The 15,193-nt window shown below is 35.1% G+C and overlaps 1 protein-coding gene across 1 annotated transcript; it reads right to left on the reverse strand.

Moving 5' to 3' along the window:
- Positions 1-304: 304 nt before the first annotated feature.
- Positions 305-4,990, reverse strand: LOC111366779 (linoleate 13S-lipoxygenase 3-1, chloroplastic-like). Its single transcript, XM_022987476.1, has 8 exons — positions 4,478-4,990; positions 4,116-4,393; positions 3,256-3,493; positions 2,835-3,161; positions 2,286-2,479; positions 1,696-1,997; positions 1,310-1,576; positions 305-1,228 (listed from the first exon to the last, which is right to left on the reverse strand). Exons 1-8 carry the CDS (start codon positions 4,851-4,853, stop codon positions 472-474), a joined length of 2,739 nt encoding a protein of 912 aa, XP_022843244.1. The 5' UTR covers positions 4,854-4,990; the 3' UTR covers positions 305-471.
- Between the last annotated feature and the right edge of the window lie 10,203 nt (positions 4,991-15,193).

A 15,193-nucleotide genomic window follows, 5' to 3' on the forward strand; every position in this document is an offset into this window, starting at 1 on the left:
CTTCTGTAATTGAATTCTTTTTAATTAAAGAATTTCATAAATAGACCATTTATGTGTGTCTTGATTCGAAGAAGTCATAATTGATTATAACAATACTTTTTTTCAAATCGAAGTTTTGTCTCAAAAACACTCTTTGATGCTTCAAATGGTAAAACTGAACTTTGTACCAGTCAAATGAACGTGTGAGAAAGGTGGATTAGGACTCGAATCCATTGGTGACATTTTCTTTACAAGTCTTGAAACATATTTCGTGACTGAGTGGTATTTCCGAATTTCTAAAATTTGGAAACAAACACCCCACTTGACAAAGCAAACACAACAAATATCAAATATTCTAATTACTTCTATATATCCGTACATGGTGCCATTTTGAGGCACCAAATTTACATGTCTTACAGGATACAACAATCTAAATACTAATGAGGTATTATTCATAACATTAAACTACCTCCAATCTTTCTTTATTTGGACTCATATCGACACACTATTAGGAACACCTCTACACGTTACACCGGGACCAGAACTGGGTGCAAGAAGCTCATATGGTAGAACCCCAGCACCACATCTATTTCTTAGCTTCAAATCCGTGTTTCTTTGCTCAATTTCCTTTTCTATCCTCCTAATTTCAGCCGAGAACTCGTAGAAGGATTCGACGACCTCGGCATCACCGGACCAAATGGATTGGTGATGTCTCTCCCCTAGGTACTCCTCATCAGGTGAATGGGTTGATAATGTGTCAACCACGGCCATGAACTTCGTTGCTTGTAACAAACTCGGTAGAGCTGAGAAGAAGTACTTCTGTGGATCGGCATGGAATATGGCGTACTCAGGATCATTTTCATCCGGAATTAATCGACGCATTAGTGGTGGCCGGTTAGGGACATAGCCACCATAGGGGTACTGGCCGAAGTTTAGAGCTGCATGTTGTGCAGAAGCGAGCCAGATTATGGTAGTAAGAATTGATGTGAGGTCCTCTGGCGTTGCTAATGTGGGCCACCATTCTGCATGACGGAGATCGGCATGGCCCACGTTGATGGACTCAGCATACCAGGCCTGGAGCTCCTTGTCATTACAGACTAGGCTTGAGTCTGGGTAGTAATGGTTGACATAAGAACGGACCCAATTTTCAATTGCAGACCATATCATTAGCCCATCCGTTGCATAGGGATAGTCCTCAATTAGTAGTTTTAGCCCGTGTGGTTGTGTCGGGTCTGGCACTGCCATTCCTCTGCATGAAAGAAAGGTCGTGCTTTAGGACTTCACTAATGAAACAAAAAAAGCTACGAAGTATTGTGAAGACTTCAGTTACCTTCTAATGAGATCAGCTGGGAGGCCTTCCAAATCGAAGCGCCAGAAATTCTTGTAGGCAGCAGCACTGATTTCCATGCAATAACGTCCAGGAGTGAAGCAAGATTCAATCACGGCATCTGCATTAATCAAGCTCTGTCGAGCCAATGCATTGATCTCCAATGTGTATCTCATGTGGGGATCCAAAAGCTTAAATATGGGATGCATTGCACTCAATTGCCTATGTGCTGCCAATATAAACGGTTCCATTGTTGCATGTGTGCGTAACCTGCATCAATCACAACCAATGATGATTTTCTTAACATTAGAACATTATGTAAGAAAAATACTTAAGCTAGCCATGGTCCATCTATAGATGTAGAAATTAAGGATTTTCCGCACACATACCAATGGTTGACAAGTTGATGGACACCGGCATCATTAGAGCAAACATGGGCTTTAGCCAGCTTCCACATCCAATCAGTGGTGGCATCTACAGGTGGGGTCACCACCCGCTTTGAACGAGAACTTGGAGCTGTTGGTGGGAGGCTTAGCTCTATGGCAATGGGTTTGAGAGTGCCCAAATCGGTCAAAAAAAATATGGAACGTGTAGCATATGCTTTACGGCCATCGAGTGAATTAATGACATCAAGAAATGGTAGGTAGATGTCATGGTAATCAATGATAAATAGCTTTTTTGCCTCCAAAGCCTGCAAGAGTAACAAATAAATTAAAAATTAAAAATTAAAAAAATAAAATAAAAATCTTATGTCTGGCCGATGATAGAAAATGAAGTACAAAATGAGGACAACGATCAATTCAATTGCCTTTATGAGGTAGAAAATGTTACACAATGTATTGACTTTGGATGAAAATATATGAAGCGACTTAAATTGATATAATTTTACACTTTTTATGCACTCTCCTTGGTGTGTACTAATAATCAATGAATTGTCTTATTTAAAAGTATTTTCCAATGCATGTAAAGTAAGTTTTACCGCTTGCAGAGTCATCCCATTGAGATGCCCAACAATGTGTTCTTCTTTGAGAGCAGATTCTTGTGGTCCATAGATTTGAGGGTCAAGCTTGCTGACTGGTGGAAAATTATGAAGCCTTTCTATGTTCACGGGATTAATGCCTGCTATTGCTTGGCGGCCAAATTCGTCGTCTCTCAGCCATGCAAATTTGTCCTCTGCAGGGATGCAAGCAAGATGTTATATATTGCTATTGCGTCCATGTTTATAACTGTGTATAGACACTATCAAAATTTAGGTGCTAATGGATTCAAAATATAATAAAAGTACCATACTGGTAGCTTCTAGTATGTTAAATGAGTTAGACAGCCTATGGACCACGAAGGAAAAGTAAAAAATTGAAAGTGTACGCATGTCATACCAGAATAATCAATAATTACCAACTAAAATAACCTAAAATTGGCGGTATCAATGGAACCGTAAAGATTGGTTACAAGTGAACTAACACGGTCTAATTTCAGCTATTATTATACAAAAAAATTGAAGATTGAGAGGAGAGAGGGGATTACTGACTTGAGATAATTTTTGGAATGTCATATTTGAGTAGACCCCCTTCTTGTATTTTGCTGACAGCTTGAGGCAATGTAATCTTCTTGAAGAGTTCATCCTGAAGGCCTAGTTTCAGAAGTAGGCCTTCACTGTAAAGGCTATCAATATCAGAAAACCCCTTGAAATCGTGGTTAGTAGCCGAGATGCTGGCCATTATCGATGGTATTAGGTTGTGAAGCACTCCCTTCAATCTCTTGGTTGAGAAAGCGTTAATTTTAGACTCCTCAAATTGCTCGTCTCTTGGCACATAGATTGGCAATGGCTTCTCCACTCTGCTCTCAGCATTCATATCTGATACGTGTGAAATACACATTAATTTCTTCAACATACAAAATAAAATAATGCCAATTGGTGTATCAAGAATCAGTTTAGGACATAGCCTAACCAGTGTCAGTTGGAGGGCGTCCAGTGCGACATCGTCTAGGATATGGGATTTTTTCACCTCCAAGTGTCGGTCGAACAAAATCAATTCCTTTGTCAGGATTCCCTAGATCGTTATAAATGTCGAAATCATATATTCTATCCGACAACCTTCGTTCTCCCAGGCCATCCCCCCTGAGATCTCTAAGCTCTCTTTCTCTTAGTGCTTTCAAACCTGCTGGTGTTTCATTGGGAAGATATGGCTGTTCAAAGTAACAACATATATTAATTTGCTTGGCACTCAAATAACGCAAAAGTTAATTAATTGTTACCCAGCATGGTGCCTTTTTCATCATGTGGAATAACTAGTAATGCTCAAACCGCTACTTGGGGAATAAGACCAAAGATTCTAATTTATCAAGAAAAGGCTATAAAAGATTATCTTCAACTTCCTTTGCGTTCTAAAGATGAACTTTAGGTAGAAAATTCAAAATAGAAATAAAATAATCAATCAGACAAATCCTAAGCCCAACTAGAATACTTTCTAACTATAAAGAAAAGAAAATGAGAAATAATTCAAAATAGGAAGTTGGTGAACCTCCCAGTTCCCATGCATAAAGTTTAAAAAATAATAATAATAAATAAATAAATAGTGCCTTCTTTGAAATGTAAACATTTACATTCAAATAATAATTATATTAATGAAATGATTTTGAAAAATTCATAAATGGACGCCAGAAATGCTCCAATTCAGCAATAGTCTGCAGCATAATTCTACCTTAGTTGTTAGACAAAAAAATGTCTATAGTCCTAAATGGAGATTTGACTGGACTTTAATGTGTCAAATCTTGAATTGCCGGCAAATGGAGAAAAAAAAATTAATACCTGATTAGAGAAGAATACTCTCTTTCCAGGATGGTCTTTCCTGGACTGAACCCATGAATTGCAGGAAAAATGAACTGGACCACATGCAAAACCTTCAATGGTAATACTCTCCAAGAAAAACTCTTGCTGGTGCTTGTTGACCACAGTGATTGCCCCTGGGATCCCAAAATTTGAATCCACCACAAATTCTGCAATGTAATTAACTCTTTCGGTTTTAAGGTTTGATTTTTCTGACCAGTCCTTTAACACAGCTTGATTAGTCTTCGGACCCTTGGTTTCTTAAAAATAGGAAGAAAAAAAAAAGTTTTCAGTAAAAATTCACATAAAATTCTTAAAAATTACAGCAGTAGAAAATAACTTACTAGGATCAATATCTGTGCTGACAAGTTCTAACACAACATTTCTCCCAATTTTGTCAGTCAAAGCATCCAAATGCTTGGCTATAGTCTCCTTCAAATCTTCCTTGTGCTTGTTTTTTACAGTAACAACTGCTCTGACCTTGAATTTCACCGCTTTTTCAGGCATCACTTTTACCAAATCCAAATTCTCACTTATTGCTGCCACAAGATTAGGAACCCTTGATGCTCTCTTCACTTGAATTCTCTTTCTCTGGGCAGGAACCAGAACCGTATTAAAACAGAACTGGTCGTGCTTTCGATTTACAAGAAAATCTGATGAGCCAAGAAATGAAGATTTCTCCATTAAAGAAGAGCCCATGATTTCCTTAGCCAGTGCCATCTTTGATTCTTGATTTCACTTGGTGGGTTCTTGAATTTATCTTTTCTTCGATCAAAACAGTAGGCGTTTTCGTCTGAAGAGACGAGAGGTTACGGAATTGAGAGGCTGATCAAGAACTGGGGGTGCATGTACAGCGAAAATGGGTATATATAAAGGCTGTTTGGAGATATTTTAAGAATTAATTTTCTGATAGTTAGAAAAAAGTAGAGTCCACTTGTATGAGAAAAAAAGTCAAATATAACGACTGAAATAATGAAATAACGATAAAAAAATTAATTTTTTGGGTGAAAAAATCGAGCCTAAACAGGCCCATAGAGAATTATGACAAAATTATGACCTCACCGGCCACAAAGTCACTTAATTGTTTTATAATTTATCATTTAAAATAATGAGATAGTCGTGCTATATATTTTGACATGAGAATTTGAATTTCTACGGCCGCCGAGTCAAAACGAGTTCAAAGTTTCCAACGTAAGAACGCGGTGTGGGAAGCTAAACAGAAAGTGCTACTTCGAAGGTGGTTCTTTTGCAGTTAGTGAGTGGACCTATATGTCCTTTTCTTTTACAAGGATGGCAATCAAGTCCTAGTGCATTAGAAAGTATGGAGGAATGATTATTCTTTTTGAATCAAACTGTTCATTTTTATATCGTTTACCACTTCTGCGTCTGCAAGTGATCAATGCACTGTCCCAAAATCATTCCCTGTATGTCCATCAAGCTTGTGAAAATCATGTGGCGTGGCAAGATTTTCCGTACTTTTTGCTGTTAAGAGATCAAGTTATAAAGTTGAACCTCAATCTTGAAGGTCTCCACCGCTCCATTCCTAGAGTTTTGTGAATGAGCTAAATCGCGATATGTGTTCCAGCAGATCAGGAAACAAAAGTTATCTGTACACTAAGCCTACAAGTAGTCCAATTTCATGTCTCGGGAATCGAACCCTCACATTGCGACTGCCAGCAAGACGTAAGATAACTGTTGGAGATTGGTAAAATAAATCGAGAATTGAAAATCGATTAAAGTGACTTCGTATCGACTTTGGCCAAATACTCAAAAGCTCGACTCAATCCGTTTATTTATAAAGTTGAACCCCAACCTTAAAGGTCCCCACCGCTTCATTCCTAGAGTTTTGTGAATGAGCTAAATCGCGATATGTGTTCCAACAGATCAGGAAACAAAAGCTGTCTGTACACTGCGCCTACAAGTAGTCACATTTCATGTTTTAGGAATCGAACCCTCACACTGCGACTGCCAGCAAGACGTGAGATAACCTCACTCCCGTCCTTTGCACCAGTGGACTATACTCCAGGGGGCCAAATTATATTTATATATAAATCTGTATGTATTTGGATGTGCGACACTAAGAGAAAGCTTCAGAATGTCCAACTGCTTGTCACAGAGATGGGACGATGGTCGTGGGCACTCCGACTTTAAGTCAAAATCATAATTTTTGATGAACAAACAAATCAATCGAGTTTTGGTACCCACAAACTTGGATCGACCTGCCCGGTCCGGTCAGGTCGAGGGGGCTCGGGGGCAACGCCCCCGAAAGAGAATTTTGATTTCTCTGCATATATTGAAGGGTATATTTGACATTTCGAAAACCAATATCGGGTGAATGAGAAATTACGAAAAAGGACGAAAATCAGGTCAAAATATTTGACCGTGCGACCGCATGGTTGGCAAACCGCGCGATCACACGTCAAATTCAATTCCGATTTTTTGAGTAAAATCGTGCGACCGCACTGTCTATAACCGTGCATAGACACCTTTTCATAAAGGTGCATTGTTTGAAAAGGGTGCATGGTTTGGCCTCAACCATTTCGTCCACACCCTTTCATAGTCTATAAATAGGACCCTTTGGGTGTCATATTCCTCACAATTTGATATGCAAAACATCTCTCATCCTCTCTTCTATCCAGAATTAAAATCATTTCATTTATTTTGATTTTCCTTCATTTCATCCTTGGAGTACATAAGCCTAAATTTGGTTCGTTGTACTTGTGTTTTGGAGTGCTACAAACACAAGTGTAGCCGTTGTATCTTGGGAGTCGATTGCCGAAATCCGTAGGCACCGTTGCGGGGCAAATTCGACTTAAGGACAAAGAGTCCAACTCTTACCTCGACTTTGTCCCTACTTTCTTCTTCTTCTTATTTGTGTTTTCTTTGTCGTTACTCTGTCCAATTTTCGGCACGGATTTACAAACCATCATTATACTTATTTTGGCGTCACTATTCACAAAATTCCTCCAATAATAACCTCACTCCCGTCTTTTGCACCACTGGACTATACTCCAGGGGGCCAAATTATATTTATATATAAATCTGTATGTATTTGGATGTGCGACACTAAGAGAAAGCTTCAAAATGTCCAACTGCTTGTCACGGAGATGGGACGATGGTCGTGGGCACTCCGACTTTAAGTCAAAATCATAATTTTTGATGAACAAACAAATCAATCGAGTTTTGGTTTGGGAGAAAGATTTTACATACATCAAAGTGCGAATAAGCGATAAAACAATGTATATATAAAGAACTGTGGAATGGTGGTGAGGCGTCAGTGTGTTGCGAACTTGATGATTGTTGTGTAATTAGTTCAACGTGTGCAACTTTGGGCCAACTCGAATCCTTGAAAAGAGAGTACTTATTGCTTAGTTAACCATTGTGGACCTCATCTCACTAGGTTAATGAAATTTAACTACTCTAAATCATTGTATTTACTCAATAATTGAACTTGAACTAATTATTTCTGGTGAGCCCCATTAAACTTTACAACTATATCTCCCAGAAAATGGACAAGTAGCCTTCGTAGTACATTTTTCTCAATTTTCTTTGGCGAGACGCATCCTAGTTGACTTGTACATTGCTATTGTCATTAGCATTTCAAGAAGAGGACTTGGGGGATGATTTTGTTGGAAATGTACAAATAAAAGTTTTAAGATGAGTGGGCATGCATTCTACTTGTTTGGTAAAATTTATAATTGCTTATAAGTTAAGTTAGCTTTGTTTTTATTTTCAGATTTCATAAGATCCAAATTTAACGTAATATTCACATATTATATAATTTAAAAGTATTACCAAACAAGCACAGTGACATGATCCGTTATAATAGGATGTCCATCCAATATGGCTGTATAACTGAGGGACACATATTCACGTCCTTTCCTTCAATTCACTATTTATTTTTGCTGTGTGGTCTAAATAGGTACTTCCTTACAAAATGCATTTATTTTCTCCTTGGAAGTAGATATTTTTGCTAGCAATAAAAATTATTTTGTAATTTTCCATAACTGTTTATCACTTTACAAGAGAGTAAAAGATTATTGTGAGTTTGACACAACATTCATTAATATATATGTTTTTCTCTAATTAAAAAAAGAATTTGAAAATAAAGGAAATAATGTTGGAAAATGGTTGGATTTTAGTTTTGGTGGGAAAGTGATTTTCGTCTTCTTCTTCTTTTTTCATTCTTTTTTGTTTTTTAATTTTTGGTAATGGAAACAAATTTTATCAACAATTGTAACAAATTATATCCTTTGAATTGACAATTTTCATGGAAGACAAAGCCAAACGAACACCAAAAGATACAAAATTTCAACATTTTTCAGATGAAAAATTATACCAATCAAACCTATTTAATTAACAATTTCTAGTAAAACAAGTTTTAGGTAATTCAATTCCCTGAATTCATTCTCTTTCCACCCAACTTTCATCCATGCAGTCAAACGGAGTCTTAGCATAATTTTGAGTGGGATCCACTTCTTGATTGTGGAAGATTAAAGTAAATTTGTGTTCTCCTCCATGAAAAAATTGAAATCGTATATTCATGTATTAAAAATAATGCTTGGGTGAACGAGAAATCGAAACTCAAGGTACACCTATTGAAGCTGGGAAGTGTCGGAAGGAAGAGCTACTATAACAGCTTGTTCCAAAGAGAGAAAGTAATAAGGCTTTGTCCAGCTCCAACGCCTGAAACTATTTGGTTAAATGATGAAATTAACTCATCCTCATGGAGTTTATAAAGAAACTATTTCTTTTGGTTCAACCCACGAATTTGACACATTTTGCATTCTTTTTTACAATCCGAGTTTCTTTTGCCTGCTTAGGGTTCTTGGCGATAGTGCTCGGATGAGGTTCAGTTTGTTGAAGTAGAAGCTCAATGTTGAACTTTCTATTGATCCCACTATTGTACTTTTAGAAACAGATGTTCAAATAAACCTCAAACACCTATGATAACGGGACAAATATGAACATTGTGTCACATGCTTTGATTTGTTAACTCTGTTTCGGTTCATAATCTTTACCGGTAATTTTGTTTCGGTTAATAATATCTTTTTGTTCGTTTAGTAAATATATATGAGAAATGACACGCATGACAAGAAAAGGAATATTGACAGGGAAGTAAGTGACAAAAAGGAAAAGAAAAAAAGAAGGGGAGACAAAGGACGGAAATTTGTCATCGAAAAAAATAAAAAATGATTTTTTAAAACTCACAATGCAACAAGTACACACACAAGGAAGAATTATGCATGAATTTAGACAATCACACCCGCGAATATGAATGGTTGAAGGGAAAAAGGTTAAACAGAGGAAAAAAGTGCCAAAAATAAATAAATAGACAAAGAAGAGAAAGGTAGAAAAATAAGTATGTTCATTGTATCCATTCGTTTTGTGTAGAGAAAAATTGAGAGTGATGGAAAAAATTTGTAATTGAAGTGGAATGATAAATTGGTTCTCCTCTAAGCAATTTTATTGAACTATGAAACTTTTATTTTTGTTCAATCACTCGTTTTTCCTCTTCCTTGTATTCGTTATCTTGTTGGGACGATTTTTTTTCCCAACAAGCCAACGATAAACGTGCCTAACAAGGCATGTATCACATGTGGATTGTTTTAGGCGTGGATATAGTGTATATCATTTCGTGAGTGATTTTGAGGATAGTGGATGAAATTTTTTATAATTGTGTCGTTTTAGCTAAAAATCCCTTTGAACTTGAAAATGACTACCACCTTGAGTCTTGGACCACAGCCAACAGTTAGGCAGCTTCAGTTCTTGTCAACCATGGATCACTAAAGAGACTCCAATTCAACTACTATTTCCTTTAGTATGCCTAATTCTTTGAAGAATTTTCTAAATCATGAAAAATATCCTAGAATATTCAACTTTTGGATAGCGTCACATTATTTTCGGATTCAAAAAGTAATTTGATTCCATTCAATATTTGGTGTAAATTATACAGAATTAAGGGTGCGTTAGGTAGAACTTCAATTTCTTGTAAAAGATCTTATTTAAGTTATTTTTCTTTAAAAGTTTTTTAAACTGAGCAAAACAATTTTAGAAAATTATATTAATGCATTTAGAAGCAACTTTTGACTTTTCAAAAGCACTTTAAAAAGAGCCCTATGTCGTCTGGCTAACATATATTACCTATATTCTATCAAATTATATTCATATGTCTAGACATGCCAAGATTTATTTATTTATTTATTTTTAATTAACCCAAATTTGATGTCTTTTCCCATTTTTATAGTTTCTAGAAAATGTAAATTGACAAGATGTGTTTTATCAAGAAATTTTGGTCACATTAAATCAATATTCATCTTTCTTCCCCAATTTTAATTCTATTCTTACTTTGATTAATCAACTTTCTCCTGCTATTAGTCATCAAATAATGAAAACGGAGGTTGACCTGCATAGACACCTCGAAGGAAAGGAGGGAGTGGGGGCGGGGGATCCTACACAAGGAAAATGCAACAATGACATGTGATGAGACGTGTATTATGATTTTACTTTAAATAGTTTGAATTATTTATATATTTTTTAAAATAAATTTAATATTTGCATGCATTTTTTGCACAAAATAAATATCTTTGTTTTTTCTAATTAATTATATGTAACGTTAAATCACTTTTTTGATTTAACTAAAAAGATTGATAAAAATTTTAATCAAATTTAACAATTAATTCTAGCAATATATTTCATAGAACCCACAATTTTTGTTCAAAACTTAATTTTAGCTAAAACAAAATAATCATTGTGCAAGTACAAGACAAAGTATAGTAACAATATAGAACCCCACAATTGAATAATGCCTATGTACGTGACACATAAATTAACATTACAAATGTTGACCAATGGTTATTAGGTTTTGTTTGATGGGACTTTTATTTTTGTTTCTACTTCTTGTGAAAATGTGTGGTTAAAAAAGAATGAAATGACCGATCAAAAAAATGAACGAAATGTTTTTGGTTTACGTATAATATTATTTAATGAAAAATGTATGATTAAAAATGAGTACTGTAAAAAAAAAATAATGTGATAGAATGTAAAATAATATATGACAAATAGTGGCTAACTATATACATTTTTTATTCTATTTTAGTTCATAATATAGTATGCATACAATACTTTATATACTATTCTTCTTGTAAATGGTTTCTTTATGCACCATACCGTCGAATTATAGTTTGACAAAGTATTCTCAATGACAGAACAAGCCCAAATCTCTGGCAAAAGGGCGTTAGAGAAGATAAAGTCCTGTTATGCTCAGACCCTATTGCACCACGAGGTACTGTCAACAAATCGAATTGTTCGAAAATGTAGCCTCGGTGGAATGGTGAAATCCATCCATGGTTGAACGAAGTTAGTGGATTAGCCTTTAAGTTAGTGGATTAGCCTATTATGCTGCAAACACATGTTAACGCTTCACATCATAGTACCATTTTATTGGGACACTTAACACATCCTATTACCTATATTTGAAGAGATTTTTAATCTCTTTATGAAAATAATGTGATTTCTGTAAAATAAATTTAAGAAGGGGGGAAAAACCGTCAATTCTCTGTTTTTTGCCCTCTTAGAATTTCTTTTTTGAAATACCGTCCAAAAATTGAAGGGATAGATCTATTTTGCATAAGGGTATTGGCACAAAACATCCCTACCTTTTATGTCTATTGTAGAAAACGTCCCTTTACATTTTTGCCCCTACCTTTTACCTTTCTCAGCACTGAACGTTTTTTCACTAATTTTGGACGATTTTACCTTCCATTCAAATAAAACAAAAGAAAAAAAAGGAAACGACAAATAACTAATTGCAATCACAGTCCCCAATTTTTTGAAAATTACAAATAGCATCCAACTTCTGTTCCTTTAATTTCAAGTGTGTGAAGAACACCGTTTGACTCCAAAATTTGGCAAACGGCTGCTGTAATTTTTAAAATTGAGCGATTACCCAGTGTTTTCTAGGCCTGAATTTGAGTTTCTCCAAGTTGATTCATATGTTGGGACACATTAGACTCATAAATTGATGGAGAATTATCCTCTTCGCACAGTCGCACATTCCGTGAGGTCAAATCCAAAATTGTTACATTTTGGCTAATGAATTGAAGCAATTAAATCCATATCCAGCATCATTTGACCTTCGATTGAATGCTAATTGATGCAATTTGTAGATTGGAGTCGTGGAGGGATGCCAATTGAAGGGAGATCGGGTCAATTTCTATGTGTGTTCACTGTTTCTGGACGAACAGCAATTTCAACGCCGAATTGGGAAAGATCCATATGCTCAGTAGATGCGACATGATGAGTAGTGTCCTGTATTGGTGGTCGGCGATCATGGGTCCCACCATCGTCGCCGAAAAATGGCTTCTCGACCGCGAGTTCGTTGACTTGGAAATTGGTTGTAGATCTCGATTTTCTAGGTTGTTTGCTATAATTGGAACATGTATGGATGCGTCTTGGTGAGCTTGAGTAGCTTGTGGGTTGTATGGAACATGGGCATCTATGGATTTGGTCGAATTTGCAATAATACCGTGCGTGAGAGACGATTTTTGGGCAAATTTTGGCTTGATTTTGCTGAAATTTGCATGAGTATGTTAAGATTGATGAGGAGATGGTGATGGTGTTAAAATTCGGTAGCCTTGGTGGCCGAAAATTGGGTTCCATGGTTTTTGGCACCTATGTTGAAAATTTTGTATATATTTCTGACTGATTTGTAATTTTTTAAAAATTGGGGGCTGTGGTTGCAATTAGTTATTTGTTGTTTCCTTTCTCTCCTTTTTGTCTTATTTGAATGGAGGGTAAAATTATCTAAAATTAGTGAAAAAGACGTTCAGCGCCAAATAAGGTGGAAGCTAGGGGCAAAAAAAATGAATAGACATAAAAGGTAAGGACATTTTGTGCTAGATCTCTTTTGTATAAAGACCACTATATTAAAATTTCAAAGAAAGAAAGTTTTTTTCCTTTTCATTTTACAAGATCACACGAAAAGCCAAACTAAATAAATTGCATTAAATCTTGAGCTAGCTTTAAATTCAGGCTCCATGGTTAATAAAATAACTTGCAATGTCTTTTTTCTGTTTTTATAAACTACGACCAAGGAATAATTCAATTATTTGAAGTTTGACCCAGAATTCTTGATCTTTTGGCATTGACCATCAAACGTTGATAAGTAGAAAAATCAAGTGTGAAGAGCAAGAGACACGTTTTGTCAACTTTTTTAATAATATGAACTTTGTGCTGCTTTCTCAGTGACACAAGAAAAAAAAATGGAATTATATACACGGTTTATCGTTGATTAAGTCCATTTGCCACGATTGATTCCTAATTTATCCCACTAATTACGCACAAACATAACCTAGCCATCTAAGCATTATTTTCAAGGGTTCTTTCATACTAATTTCTAATTTTATTTTGAATGTTCTCTTTATCAATCAATTATTCACCTTATTCCCAAGACATTTTTCCTATTTAATTAATATGTTGTTTTTAATATACTCATTTTAATAAGCCAAATTTGATGGTCATTATTTTGAGAAAATTGAGTTTTGAATAGTGATTTTTTGGAGAATGTATGATAAAAAAGTATGAAAAAATTTTGGGTTTACGTGCAAAATATTTTATTGTGTGAACGTGTGATTAAAAATAAGTATGAGGACAAGAGAGTTTTAAAATAATGATTGTCAAATAGGGGCAAAATACACGAATGTGACGTACGCTTGTGAGAGAATTCTTCAACGATAACATTCAAGTTGATAGATATTTTTTTTTTTTTTCTAAATTTTGTATTCGACATAGCTATCTTTCACATTGGACGAATCTTGGGTGGGGCAGGATGAGCTTGAGCTTACGCACCCCCAAAGAATAATTAGAGAAAAAAATTCAACTGATTCATTTTATCGAGTTAATTTTGAATTACAATTCTAGATTCCTAATATTGTTTTGAAGTATTCAGGATACATAACGTACCTTTCAATTTGCAAAACCACTAAACAATGAGATCGCAATAACGAAAAGGTTGTGTGAAATAAGCTTAATATATCTAATTACTAGACATCACAACTTTTTCCTTATTTTTTCCCTATATTTTTTCGATCATTCCACGGATAGTTTTGAAGAACTTGTGAACAATTATTCAACTCATATATTGAATTGCAACATCATAATCTAGTAGATTTAAAATGACTCGTCAAAGATTGCTGCTAAAATGGATTTAAGAATTTCATTTCATTCCACTAAATTCGACTTTAACTTTAATGAAATTCTATTCGATGTCAATTGAGACTCATCTAATTTTAAAAACTGAGACTTGTCTAATAAGTTCAATTAGGAAAAAAAAAAAAATGGTTGTCCCCTTGCTGGTCAATCCTACTTTGGCCCTGATTTCACACCAGTGGTGTATAAACTGACAATGGTTTTATTGAGAAGGTTATTTGAGAGAAAAATAATAAAATATTATCCAATAAAGTTCGATTGATCCATCAACGACCTATTAGAAAATCTCTTTCAAACTCGAAAATTAAGAAGTTGACAATTCTGAAAAGCTCGTACCGCATAATTCTTCATTTGACAAATTTGTAAATAGTTTATAAATCAATATATTAGTAAGGCTCACTTAATGTGTAATTGAAATTAATATTTTAAGTTCAATTGAATTCATTAATCAATTTATAAATTGCATCCAAAGGAGGTCAAATGAGAACACAAACACAAAAAGGTTAGTCAAATAGTATCAATTTAGAGTTTGACATCTCAACAACCATCCAATGACCAAAAGGAAGAATGGAACATGTAAAGGGCTTATCCTTTTTGTGTGTAAAAGCGACTTTGGACCAAACTGCAAGTTGATCACGCTTGGTCAAATTATGAGACAATCACCCCTATATCTTCAATTGTTTCCCACATAAATATATTGAAATATCCCTTTTTTCGTTGAGAATCAGAAACTCTAATTCTACATCATCGAGAGCATGTAGTAAAAAATAAAATACAAAAAAAATATATATATATATGCAAGATTTGTGAGATTCGTCTAAATTGGAGATAATATCATAGTTCACTGCTGC

This window comes from Olea europaea, chromosome 2 (assembly GCF_002742605.1).
Source record: "Olea europaea var. sylvestris chromosome 2, O_europaea_v1, whole genome shotgun sequence".
Classification (NCBI taxonomy): Eukaryota; Viridiplantae; Streptophyta; class Magnoliopsida; order Lamiales; family Oleaceae; genus Olea; species Olea europaea.